At 48.0% G+C, this 12,528-nt stretch overlaps 1 protein-coding gene across 1 annotated transcript in view; it reads right to left on the minus strand.

Moving 5' to 3' along the window:
- The window catches only part of prkag3a (protein kinase, AMP-activated, gamma 3a non-catalytic subunit), a 61,111-nt gene extending 50,169 nt beyond the window's left edge, over positions 1–10,942 (minus strand). The window contains exons 1-3 of the mRNA XM_070874336.1: positions 10,854–10,942; positions 6,775–6,826; positions 2,426–2,532 (exon numbers count right to left, since the gene is read on the minus strand). Of these exons, the coding sequence (XP_070730437.1) occupies positions 2,426–2,532; positions 6,775–6,826; positions 10,854–10,886 (192 nt within the window). The 5' untranslated portion in view covers positions 10,887–10,942. The remainder of the gene's footprint in view (positions 1–2,425; positions 2,533–6,774; positions 6,827–10,853) is intronic.
- Between the last annotated feature and the right edge of the window lie 1,586 nt (positions 10,943–12,528).

Raw genomic sequence — 12,528 nt, forward strand, 5'->3', positions numbered from 1 at the left:
CCGCAGCATGTTGTAATTTCTCCCCATTCAAATAATATTACCTTTTACTGTTTTTTTTCCACAAGGTGGATGACCTCACACTTTCCGACATTGTATTCCATCTGCCAAACCTTAGCCCATTCGCTTAACCTATCTAAATCTTTTTGCAGCCTCTCTGTGTCCTCTACACAACCGTGTCTCTCGCTGGGGTCCAGTGCCACAGGTCAGTGCCAGATCCCCATCAATGGGCATGCAATTGGCAAATTAACTTCAATATAGATAAGTGTGAGTCACTGCATTTTATTAGGAAGAATGAGAAGGCCTCCTACTCATAAGAACATAAGCAATAGGAGCAGGAGTAGGCCATCTGGCCCCTCGAGCCTGCTCTGCCATTCAATAAGATCATGACTGATCTGATCATGGACTCAGCTCCACTTCCCTGCCCGCTCCTCATAATCCTTTACTCCCTTATCGCTCAAAAATCTGTCCATCTCCACCTTAAATATATTCAATGACCCAGCCTCCACAGCTCTCTGGGGCAGAGACTTCCAAAGATTTACAACCCTCAGAAAATAATTTCTTCCTCATCTCAGTTTTAAATGTTTCCTCCTTGGAAAATTAGTGTCTAATTGGGGTAGCGAAGCAGAGGGATCTGTGGGTACAGATATACAGATCACTACAAGTAGAGAGAGAGAGAGAGAGAGAAGGTGTGAGAGAGAGAGAGAGAGAGAGAGAGAGAGAAGGCGGGAGAGAGGGAGAGAGTGTGAAGGCGAGAGAGTGAAGGCGAGAGAGAAGGCGAGAGAGAGAAGGCGCGAGAGAGAAGGCGAGAGAGAGAAGGCGAGAGAGAGAAGGCGAGAGAGAGAAGGCGAGAGAGAGAAGGCGAGAGAGAGAAGGCGAGAGAGAGAAGGCGAGAGAGAGAAGGCGAGAGAGAGAAGGCGCGAGAGAGAGAAGGCGAGAGAGAGAAGGCGAGAGAGAGAAGGCGAGAGAGAGAATGCGAGAGAGAGAAGGCGAGAGAGAGAAGGCGAGAGAGAGAAGGCGAGAGAGAGAAGGCGCGAGAGAGAAGGCGAGAGAGAGAAGGCGAGAGAGACCATAAAAAAAAAACACTGGGGTTTATTTCTAGAGGAATAGAATTGAAAAACAGAGAAATAATGTTCAACTTGGTTGGACCAGACTTGGAGTACTGTGAACAGTTCTGGTCTCCATATTATAAAAATGTTACAATATGGAGACCAGAACTGTTCACAGCACTCCAAGTGTGAACTTGCTGGGTCAAAGTCCTCGAACTCCCTCCCTAACAGCACTGTGGGAGCACCTTCCCCACACGGACTGCAGCGGTTCAAGGCGACGGCTCACCACCACCTTCTCAAGGGGCAATTAGGGATGGGCAATAAATGCTGGCCTTGCCAGCGATGCCCACTCCCAATGAATGAATAATAAAAGAAATTTAGAGGCGCTGGAGAAGGTGCAAAAAAGATTTACGAGAATGATACCAGAACTGGGAGGTTAGAACTAACGGGAAAGATTGAACAGGCTGGGCCTCTTTTCTCGAGTAAAGAGAATACTGAGGGATGACCTGATAAGAGGTCTTTAAGATTATGAAAGGGTTTGAAGGAGAAGATATAGAGAAGATATTTCCACTTGTGGGGGGGGCGAGGAGACCAGAACTAGGGACCATAAATATAAGATAGTCACCAAAAAAATCCAATAGGGTATTCAGGAGGAATTTTTTTACCCAGAGAGTGGTCAGAATGTAGAACTCACCACTGTAAGGAATAGTTGAGGAAAATAACAGATGCAGTTAAGGGGAAGCTAAATAAATACACGAGAGAGAAAGGAACAGAAGGATAGGTTAATTCCGGGGATGAGGGGGGTTGACTTATGAGGAAAGGTTGAGTAGTTTGGGCCTCTACTCATTGGAATTCAGAAGAATGAGATGTGATCTTATTGAAATTTGACAAGGTGGATGCAGAGAGGATGTTTCCACTGATGGGGGAAATTAAATTAGGGGGCATAGTCTTAGAATAAGTGGACGCCCATTTAAAACTGAGATGAGGAGAAATTTCTTCTCTCAGAGGGTTGTAAATCTATGTAATTCTCTGCCCCGGAGAGCTGTGGAGGCTGGGTCATTGAATATATTTAAGGTGGAGATGGACAGATTTTTGAGTGATAATGGAGTAAAGGGTTATGGGGAGCGGGCAGGGAAGTGGAGCTGAGTCCATGATCAGATCAGCCATGATCTTATTAAATGGCCGACTCCTGTTCCTATTTCTTATGTTCTTGATCGGGTTAGATGAAGTAGGGTGGGAGGAGGTCATGTGGAGCATAAAAACCGGCATGGACCATTTGGGCCAAATGGCCTTTTTCTGTGCTGTTAACTCTATGTAAGCCCTGCTCTTTGCTAATGTGACCTCCCTCTTATCCACTGCCCTTCTGTCCCTTCTCTCACCTGCAAAGTTGTATCAAAGACAACGAGCTTAGAACTGGTTGGGATGGCATCGTAGCACTGATGGGCTTTCATAAAATTCATATAGATGTCGGCATCCGGTTCCAGTCCTGTCAGGGAAGAATCAGATTAAACTGCGTTCAATGTCAACACTAAATCACAAATTGTACCTCTGCCTGTCCCTCGCTGTCGGTATGTCTCTCTTCACTCCTCCGTGCCTTTTTCAGATGTCTGAAGCAGCCGAACCCGATAAAACCAGTCAGGTGCCGGCTGCACATGAAATTGAATGTGGAGAAGTGAGGAAACAAATATGTAACATGGGGATCCCACCAATGGTGTTGAAAAATCTACAGGGGAAGATGAAAGGGGTTGCAGTGAAGGGGGGGGGCTGGGGGGACGGGGGGCAGGAGAGGTTAATGCCCTTGACAATTAACATGACCAGTTCTCGACTGGGACAGACATTGCATCATGTAGAAACTAAGGGGTTGACATTGGCCCTTTTTAGTACCGCCGGGCTGGCGCACAGCCGACGACCCCTCACCACCCCAGCGCCGACCCGTTTGCGGGAGAACTCACCTCGCGGGGGCACAAGGCCGACGTCAGACGTGTTACGGGGCGCGGACATCCGCCTGACGCACCCCTTAAAGGGGTGGCCGTTTCGGTCCCAGGCCACAATTTCTTTTTGTCAGCCACTTTTTCCATCTGCCCGACACAATGGCGGCCCCTCGTCTCGACCGGGCCGTCATCACGCAGCCCCGGCGCTCCTCTTCGCGTGTCGGGCAGCTGGGCTGGTCGAGATGGTCCCTGGTGGCCCAGCGGCTGGCCACCAAAGGGCCTTGCAGAGTCCCCTTTAAATGAGGGGCCTTGTGGCGCGTCAGCGCTGTGCGGAGCAGCGGATTGGCGTTGGCTCCTCACGAGCGCCCTGTCCAACGAGGTGGAGCGCCCGAGACAGAGCTAAAGGGCAATTCTACGGCGGGAGCGGGAGGTTACCAAACGGGCCACGGGGCAAGTTCGGTCCCCCCCCCCACCCCCCAAGTGTCTTTATAGATAACACTCGCCTAGGAATGGGGTTGCCGGGGGAGGGGGGGGGGGGGGGAGGTTAAGAGGAATTTTCCAGCAAACTTTTTTTCCCCCGACAGACCTTGGGTTTTTTCGTGTGGTGTTTGCCTCTCGGGAGATTAGATGGCTGCAAGGGGTGAGGGGCGGGAAGGTTGTGTGAGGGATCGTGGCAGGGTGTGCGCCAAATGTTTGTGGCGGAGGAGCGGCGAGAGATCGTGGCGGAGGTACGGTGAATGAGGGTATGGGGCCCAGAAGAGGCGAGGGCCCAGGGGCAGCACGGGCCCAGCCCACACTACGATATGTGTAGCGCACTAGGTCCGTGCAGCAGAGCAGGTCTCCAGTCGTCTTGGTTAACCCTTGCCACTGCATAAAGACCTAGCTCTGTCGAGCCCGTGTGGTGGCTGGTGTGCAACGGTCACCACACGTTAAAAAAATCCACGCACAGGCATCTTCCACCCTCGCAATTGGAGTTCAGGACTGGAACATCGTGTCCTTCATTGAAACATCTGTGAACTCATGTGGAAGCAAGTCATCCTCGCTCGAGGGACCGCCTATGATGATGATGGGGCAGAGGGAGTGTGGGAAGGAATGAAGTGTCCATTCACAATGCTTTGGCCAAGCATTGGAGCAAGCTTGATGGGCCAGCTGGTCTTTCCTGCACATCAATTTAGTATGTTCATATTACCATCTACATACGAACATACGAAATGGATGGGCAGGAAATGTCTAGCTGGTCCATCAAGCCTGTGCCACACACCATGGTGGTCAATGCTTCACGACTAGATACTTCCAGGTTCGGCTGATGCCTAACTGTGAGTCCCCATTGTGTATTTATCATAATTTCTGATCTTGTCAAATTAGCCCATAAAAAATTATCATTCAGGAGTCTGTTACGAGATGGGTATGGTAGCATAGTGGTTATGTCACTGGACTAGTAATCCAGAGGCCTTGACTAATGATCCAGAGACGTAAGTTCAAATCCCACCACGGCAGCTGTAGAATTTACCAATATCTCGCAAAGATTCCAGGTACCTTTCCCCTACAGAGGAGAAGAATCTCTTTCTGGGCTTTTAAAATGAGTTTAAAGGGGCAGACGAAGCCTGCGGGGGATAAAAGGGGATACATTCATGGAGACCCCCCCCCTCCCCCAGTGTTTAGACTCATAGGAAAGGGAATTCAAAATGGACCTAAATTAGAGAAGCTTGAGATCCCCTAAACATCTACGGGAAGGAGCATATCAATTTTAAGATTCTACATCATTTTGGCTGTGAAAAGGAGTTACCAAATTCAGGAGGTGGGGCCAAATTCGTGTATTAAGGATCCCAGACTGTCTGGGGGAACTATTTATCCCCTAAGAGATAATCGAATTACCCAATCAAGCACAATGGAAATCATGGTCAGAAAAACTGGACAATCCTAAAACAATGCAAACCCAGTGATCGCACATTCTCACACCCGAATCGAGTTACTGCTGACAAAGGAGACATTTGAAAATCAATGGACAGACAGTTTAAACAGAGCCCAAGAGATTTGATGGGAGATAACGGAGCCTTTTTTTGGGATATATCTATCCCCCAGTTTTACTTGGAAAGACCAGCAAGGAGCAGCACGCAGAATAGCAGAATTCAAAACGAGCAGAACACAGAAACTAGCAGAAGACAGGAGAGAAGCAGAGCACAGACTGGAACACAGACACAGACACAAGCAGCCGGAGTGAAGAAATGGAGTCGTGAAGGAACCTACCAGAACTGATCAGGAACTGACCGAGCACGAGGCCCACGAAATGGAAGGTTGTCAGCAACCAAATTGACAACCACTCTACAATCTACTTCTGAACGACCCAACGAGGGAGAAATTACCAAAAGGGACTAACTAAAACTATTCCTAACCAAAGAAAGTGGGTACATACCCCATACATCCAAAACGCAACTTACCGCATCAACGGACGCACCCCAACTGAAGACTACGCAGTCCAAAGTCCTCTCCTCCGTCCGGGGTACGGCTCGCCTAGAAGGCCAAGTGCAGCGAACCCCGAAACCGTGATTCACCGGCAACTGTCTAAAGGGATTGGTGAGCATAGCCCCTGAATCCTCAGAGCTATAACTTAGTTAGTTAGGAGAATTGGGAGGGGAGAGGCTGGGATAACTTGTGTAAATGTATCTGCATTCTCCTCTTTATCCCATTTAGAGTTTAAGCTGTATTCTTTTCCCCACAGGCTGTAATTTGACATTTTATTCAATGTGTTGTACCCCTCAGTGTGTATTGGTCTGTGTGTGTTATTAAAGGTGTGCCTTTTATTTTTTTTTTAAACACAATAAAGCCATACCTGCTTCCTACCTTGAAACCGATTGTCTGTCCAAGTCTGTCACAGTCCCTTCATAATCCCAGTGTCTAGAACCAAGGGTGTGGGAACGATTCGGAACCGCTCATATAAGGTCAGAAGGGAAAGCTGACCCCCTGCAAACCACCCCTTACACAGCTGGGGAATTTAAATTCAGTTAAATAAATCTGGAATTAAAAAGCTAGTATCAGTAATCATCATCATGATAGGTAGTCCCTCGAAAGGGTGTCCTTGAAACATTTCCTCTGCCCACCTGGGGCTCGTTTGCAGTGTAGGAGTTCTGAGTAGAGCGCTTGCTTTGGGAGTCTTGTGTCAGGCATGCGGACAATGTGGCCCGCCCAACGGAGCTGGTCGAGTGTGGTCAGTGCTTCAATGCTGGGGATGTTGGCCTGGACAAGGACGCTAACGTTGGTGCGTCTGTCCTCCCAGGGGATTTGCAAGATCTTGCGGAGACATCGTTGGTGGTATTTCTCCAGCGATTTGAGATGTCTACCATACATGGTCCACCTCTCTGAGCCATACAGGAGGGCGGGTATCACTACAGCCCTGTAGACTGGTGACCATGAAACTACCGGATTGTCATAAAAACCTATCTGGTTCACTAATGTCCTTTCAGGCAGGAAATCTGCTGTCCTTACCCGGTCTAGCCTATATGTGACTCTAGACTCATAGCAATGTGGTTGACTCTTAACTGCCCCTCTGCAAGGGTGGCTCGCCACCTTAAGGGCAGTTAGGGATGGGCAATAAATGCCAGCCTTATCAGCGACACCCACATCCCATGAACAAATTAAAAATAAATATTCAGATGAATTATTGGTTTTAATGTAATATTAAATGTAAGAAATGCATTTACTGTATAAGTAATGAATCTCTGGTCCAGATTCTGTGCCTTCTGACGTGGTTGATGTTTGGTCCTTTTAAAAATAATGATTGATTTAAAGTGTGTACTCACCAATCTTGTCAGGCAGAAACTTCTCAAACAGGCTGCTGTCAAGCTCTGAAATCTGAACAACAAGACTCATCACCCAACTGTTTAACACAAGAGGTCACCTAAACCCAGGTACGCAGGTGCTAACACCATCATCTGTTGTGTAGAAATATTCAGTCAGTACTGCGCACACACGCTCACACAAGCACTCTCACTCACACTCGCATGCACTCACATCCATGCACTCATCATCATAGGCAGTCCCTCAAAATCGAGAAAGACTTGCTTCCACTCCAAAAGTGAGTTCTCAGGTGACCGAACAGTCCAATACACGAATTACAGTCTCTGTCACAGGTGGGACAGACAGTGGTTGAAGGTGTGTGGGACTGGTTTGCTGCATGGTCCTTCTGCTGCCTGTGCTTGATTTCTGCACGCTCTCGGCGATGAGACTCGAGGTGCTCAGCGCCCTCTCGGATGCACTTCCTCCACTTAGGGCGGTCTTTGGCCAGGGACTCCCAGGTGTCGGTGGGGATGTTGCACTTTATCAAGGAGGCTTTGAGGGTGCACTCATACACACACTTACACACACACAGGACGTGCACTCATACACATGCACGCACATACTCACCCACGAACGTGCACTCTCACACGCACTCACACTCATTTACACAAATGCACACACGTACTCACCCACCCACACGTGCACTCACACACATGTACACACCTGCATGCACATACTCACAATCATGTACACACATGCAGACACGTGCACTCACACACACACTCAAACACAGCATGCGTCATTCCCAACCCTGCATCTCCTTTCCATCATATCATAGATCCCCTTTTGCCAAAGGTTGTGGCCCATTTAGGTCAACACCTCTATGGCCCATTTAGAAGGTCGATGTACGTAAACATTATGAAGTTTGGTAAAGTTTACCATTAGAGTTATTCAATACAACACAGCAACTGGAAGATATTGAGAGTAGGAATCAGTGATCGACGGCATTATAGAAATAAGATCCCTCATTTTTTTCCCCGGTTCACAACAGACAGGAGTGGAGTCTCTTTACAAGTTGAACTGCGAATTGCAGAGGAACAGCCAACAGTGATAGAAGGATCTAGAACTTTTAAAGATGGACAAGAGGAACGGTGTCACGGTGCATCACAGAATATGTCAGTGCGATAGCGAGAAAGAGAGAGTGAGAGAGAAATAAATACTGTGGGAGAGAGAGAAAGGTTCAGAAAGAGGAGAGGAAGAGAGAGAGATTTGGGTATGAGAGAGAGAGAGGAGAAGCATGGCTCAGTGGGTAGCCTTAGTCAGAAGGCTGTGGGTTCAAGTTCCACCCCAGGGACTTGAGCACATAAATCTAGGCTGTCACTCCCAGTGCAGTGCTGAGGGAGCGCTGGACTGTCAGAGGTGCCATCTTTCGGATGAGATGTTAAACCGAGGCCCCATCTGCTCTCTCAGATGGACGTAAAGGATCCCAGAGCACTATTTCAAAGAACAGCAGGGGAGTTATCCCCGGTGTCTTGGCCAATATTTATCCCTCAATCAACATAACAAAAAACAGATTATCTGGTCATTACCACATTGCTGTTTGTGGGAGCTTGCTGTGCACAAATTGGCTGCTGCTTTTCCCACATTACAACAGCGACTACACTTCAAAAGTACTTCATTGGCTGTAAAGCGCTTTGGGACATCCAGTGATTGTGAAAGGCGCTACTATATATATTTTATCTATACATCAATGATTTAGACGAAGGAATTGAATGTAATATCTCCAAGTTTGTAGGTGACAGTAAGCTGGGTGGCGGTGTGAGCTGTGAGGAGGATGCTAAGAGGCTGCAGAGTGACTTGGACAGGTTAGATGAGTGGGCAAATGCATGGCAGATGCAGTATAATGTGGATAAATGTGAGGTTATCCACTTTGATAGAAAAAACAGGAAGGCAGATTATTATCTGAATGGTGACAGATTAGGAAAAGGGGAGGTGCAACGAGACCTGGGTGTCATGGTACATCAATCATTGAAGGTTGGCATGCAGGTACAGCAGGCGGTGAAGAAGGTAAATGGCATGTTGGCCTTCATAGCGAGAGGATTTAAGTATAGGAGCAGGGAGGTCTTACTGCAGTTGTACAGGGCCTTGGTGAGGCCTCACCTGGAATATTGTGTTCAGTTTTGGTCTTCTAATCTGAGGAAGGAAATTCTTGCTATTGAGGGAGTGCAGCGAAGATTCATCAGACTGATTCCCGGGATGGCAGGACTGACATATGAAGACAGACTGGATCGGCTAGGCTTATATTCATTGAAATTTAGAAGAATGAGAGGGGATCTCATAGAAACATATAAAATTCTGACGGGATTGGACAGGTTAGATGCAGAAAGAATATTCCCGATGTTGGGGAAGTCCAGAACCAGAGGTCACAGTCTAAGGATAAGGGGTAAGCCATTTAGGACTGAGATAAGGAGAAACTTCTTCATTCAGAGAGTTGTTAACCTGTGGAATTCTCTACCACAAAAAGTTGTTGCGGCCAGTTTGTTAGATATATTCAAACAGGAGTGACCCTTACGGCTAAAGGGATCAAGGGGTATGGAGAGAAAGCAGGAATGAGGTTCTGAAGTTGCATGATCAGCCATGATCATATTGAATGGTGGTGCAGGCTCGAAGAGCTAAAAGGCCTACTCCTGCACCTATTTTCTATGTTTCTATGTTACTAAAAGTTCTCAGCCTCAAGGAAGATGGGGAGCAGATGGAGGATTTTTTTTTATCTGTGGTAACCAGTCACGAGTCCCATGTAAACTGTAATCTGCATTGCTCAGTATGTCCCTGATGGTTTGCTGTTTCAGACCCAGTTATTAAAAGGTCCTCCACCAGCCTGTCCTCGCCGCACAGCACTGCCCCCCAATCATCAAGATCCACGGCGCAGCCCTGGACAACGTGGACCACTTCCCATACCGCAGGATCCTCTTTTCAACAAGGGCAGACATTGATGATGAAATTCAACACCGCCTCCAGTGCGCCAGTGCAGCCTTCGGCCGCCTGAGGAAAAGAGTATTCGAAAACCAGGCCCTCAAATCTGCCACCAAGCTCATGGTCTACAGGGCTGTAGTAATACCCGCCCTCCTGTATGGCTCAGAGACATGGACCATGTACAGTAGACACCTCAAGTCGCTGGAGAAATACCACCAACGATGTCTCCGCAAGATCCTACAAATTAACGTCCTGAACCAGGTCAACATCCCCAGCATTGAAGCACCGACCACACTTGATCAGCTCCGCTGGGCAGGCCACATTGTCCGCATGCCAGACACGAGAGTCCCAAAGCAAGCGCTCTGATCGGAATTCCTGTACGGCAAACAAGCCAAAGTTGGGCAGAGGAAATGTTACAAGGACACCCTCAAAGCCTCCCTGAAAAGGTGCAACATCCCCACCGACACCTGGGAATCCCTGGCCAAAGACCACCCTAAGTGGAGGAAGTGCATCCGGGAGGGCGCTGAGCACCTCGAGTCTCATCGCCGAGAGCATGCAGAAACCAAGCGCAGGCAGCGGAAAGAGCGTGCGGCAAACCTGTCCCACCCTCCCTCACCTTCAACCACTGTCTGTCCCACCTGTGACAGGGACAGTGGTTCTCTCATATTGGACTGTTCAGCCACCTAAGGACTCATTTTTAGAATGGAAGCAAGTTTTCCTCGATTCCAAGGCACTGCCTATGATGATGATATTTTTACCTCAATGCAAGTGCACGTCAGGGAAACCATGTTTATAATTGGCTTTCAAACAAGTTTGTAGCTTTGTTTCGCACTTTTGGTGAAAGTTAGTCGCAGGCCAACTACACAGGGAGCGAGAGAGAGAAATCCAAGGCAGTGTACGTGTGTCACACAGAGTGACAGTCAGAGTGAGAAAAAGATGTATAGATAAGAAAAATGAGAGCGAGAGAGAGAGAGAAAAAATTGTGACAGGTGCAATTTGAAGTCACAGATGAATCAGAAGGCCGATGGAGAGAGGGGTTACAGAGAGGAGATAGTTAAACAAAGTAGTTATGAGGGGGGGAAGGAAACAAGACACAGCTGACACTGACAGGGTTATACGTTACTAGTACCTGTTCTATTGGCTCCTCACGAGCTTCTTGCATTCTTCCCCTGGCTGGCTCGGTAGAGATACAGAGTTTAAGCTGCACACTATGGATGCCTCCGCGTACTGCAACACTTCCATTCCTGATCTGGAATGCAAACTGCTTGCTTCACTGCCTAAATGTGTCACATCAGCAGGCTTGCTTCCAGAGTTCTCCTTAGCAGGGCAGAACTGCCTGCAGCTCGATATACACATACCAGAGCCCGGCACTGAACACTCTGCTGCCCCAGTCACTGAGGGATCGGGCTTGCATCACAAAATCCAGATTGAATGGTTTAGGATAAGACGTCAATCTACAATGAGTGGCAAATCTGTCCCCTTACCGAAGGTGTATTTGAGTGAACAGTATCTGCATCTGTGCGTCTCTTAATTTAAACAATAAGGAGATTCTGGGTTGCCATCAAACAAAGCCGCCTTCTTTTAAAGAGGCACAGCTAATAGAAAAACTAAATCTTAAAAAAGGCAAAGGGAACTTATAACTGAAATCATTATATTATTGGCAAACCAGACTCCCCACCCGCCCTCCTGTATGGCTCAGAGATGTGGACCATGTACCGTAGACACTTCAAATCGCTGGAGAAATACCACCAGCGATGTCTCCGCAAGATTCTGAGAATCCCCTGGGAGGACAGACGCACCAGCGTTCTCGATCAGGCCAACATCCCCAGCATCGAAGCTCTACTGGGCGGGCCACATTGTCCGCATGCCTGACATGAGACTCCCAAAGCAAGCGCTCTACTCTGAACTCCTTCTCGGCATGCAAGCCCCAGGTGGGCAGAGGAAACGTTACAAGGACACCCTCAAAGCCTCCTTGGTAAAAATGCAACATCCCCACTGACACCTGGGAGTCCCTGGCCAAAGACCGCCCCAAGTGGAGGAAGAGCATCTGGGAGGGCGCTGAGCACCTCGAGTCTCGTCACCGAGAGCATGCAGAAACCAAGCGCAGGCAGCGGAAGGAGCGTGCAGCAAACCAGACTCCCCACCCACCCTTTCCTCCAACCACTGTCTGTCCCATTTGTGACAGGAACTGTGGCTCTGGTATTCGACTGTTCCGTCACCTGAGAACTCACTTTTGGAGTGGAAGTCTTCCTCGATTTCGAGGGACTGCCTATAATGATGAATATTGCTCGTGCTCACCAAATACTGAACAACTTGCATTTATATAGCACCTTTAATGTAGTAAAACGTCTGAAGGCACTTCACAGGAGCGCTATCAGACAAAACGGTGTCAAGTTTTGGCTGATGATGGTCCTGTGAAGCACCTTGGGATATTTTTACTCAGTTATGCTAAACCTGTATCAAATCTTGCTTTGACCACACAGAGTACTGCGTACAGTTGTGGTCGCCATATTATGAAAAGGATATACAGGCACTGGAGTGGGTGCAGAGAAGATTTACAAAGATGATACCAGAAATGCGAGGATATACCTATCAGGAAAGGATGAACAGGCTCGGTCTCTTTTCTCTTGAAAAAAGGCCGAGAGGTGACCTAATAGAGGTCTTTAAAATGATGAAAGGTTTTGAGAGTGGACACAGAGAGAATGTTTCCACTTGTGGGGTGGAGCATAACTAGAGGCCATCAATGTAAGATAGTCACCTAGAAATCCAATAGGGAACTCAGAAGAAAATACTTTACACAAAGA

Source organism: Pristiophorus japonicus, chromosome 3 (assembly GCF_044704955.1).
Source record: "Pristiophorus japonicus isolate sPriJap1 chromosome 3, sPriJap1.hap1, whole genome shotgun sequence".
Taxonomy (NCBI): Eukaryota; Metazoa; Chordata; class Chondrichthyes; family Pristiophoridae; genus Pristiophorus; species Pristiophorus japonicus.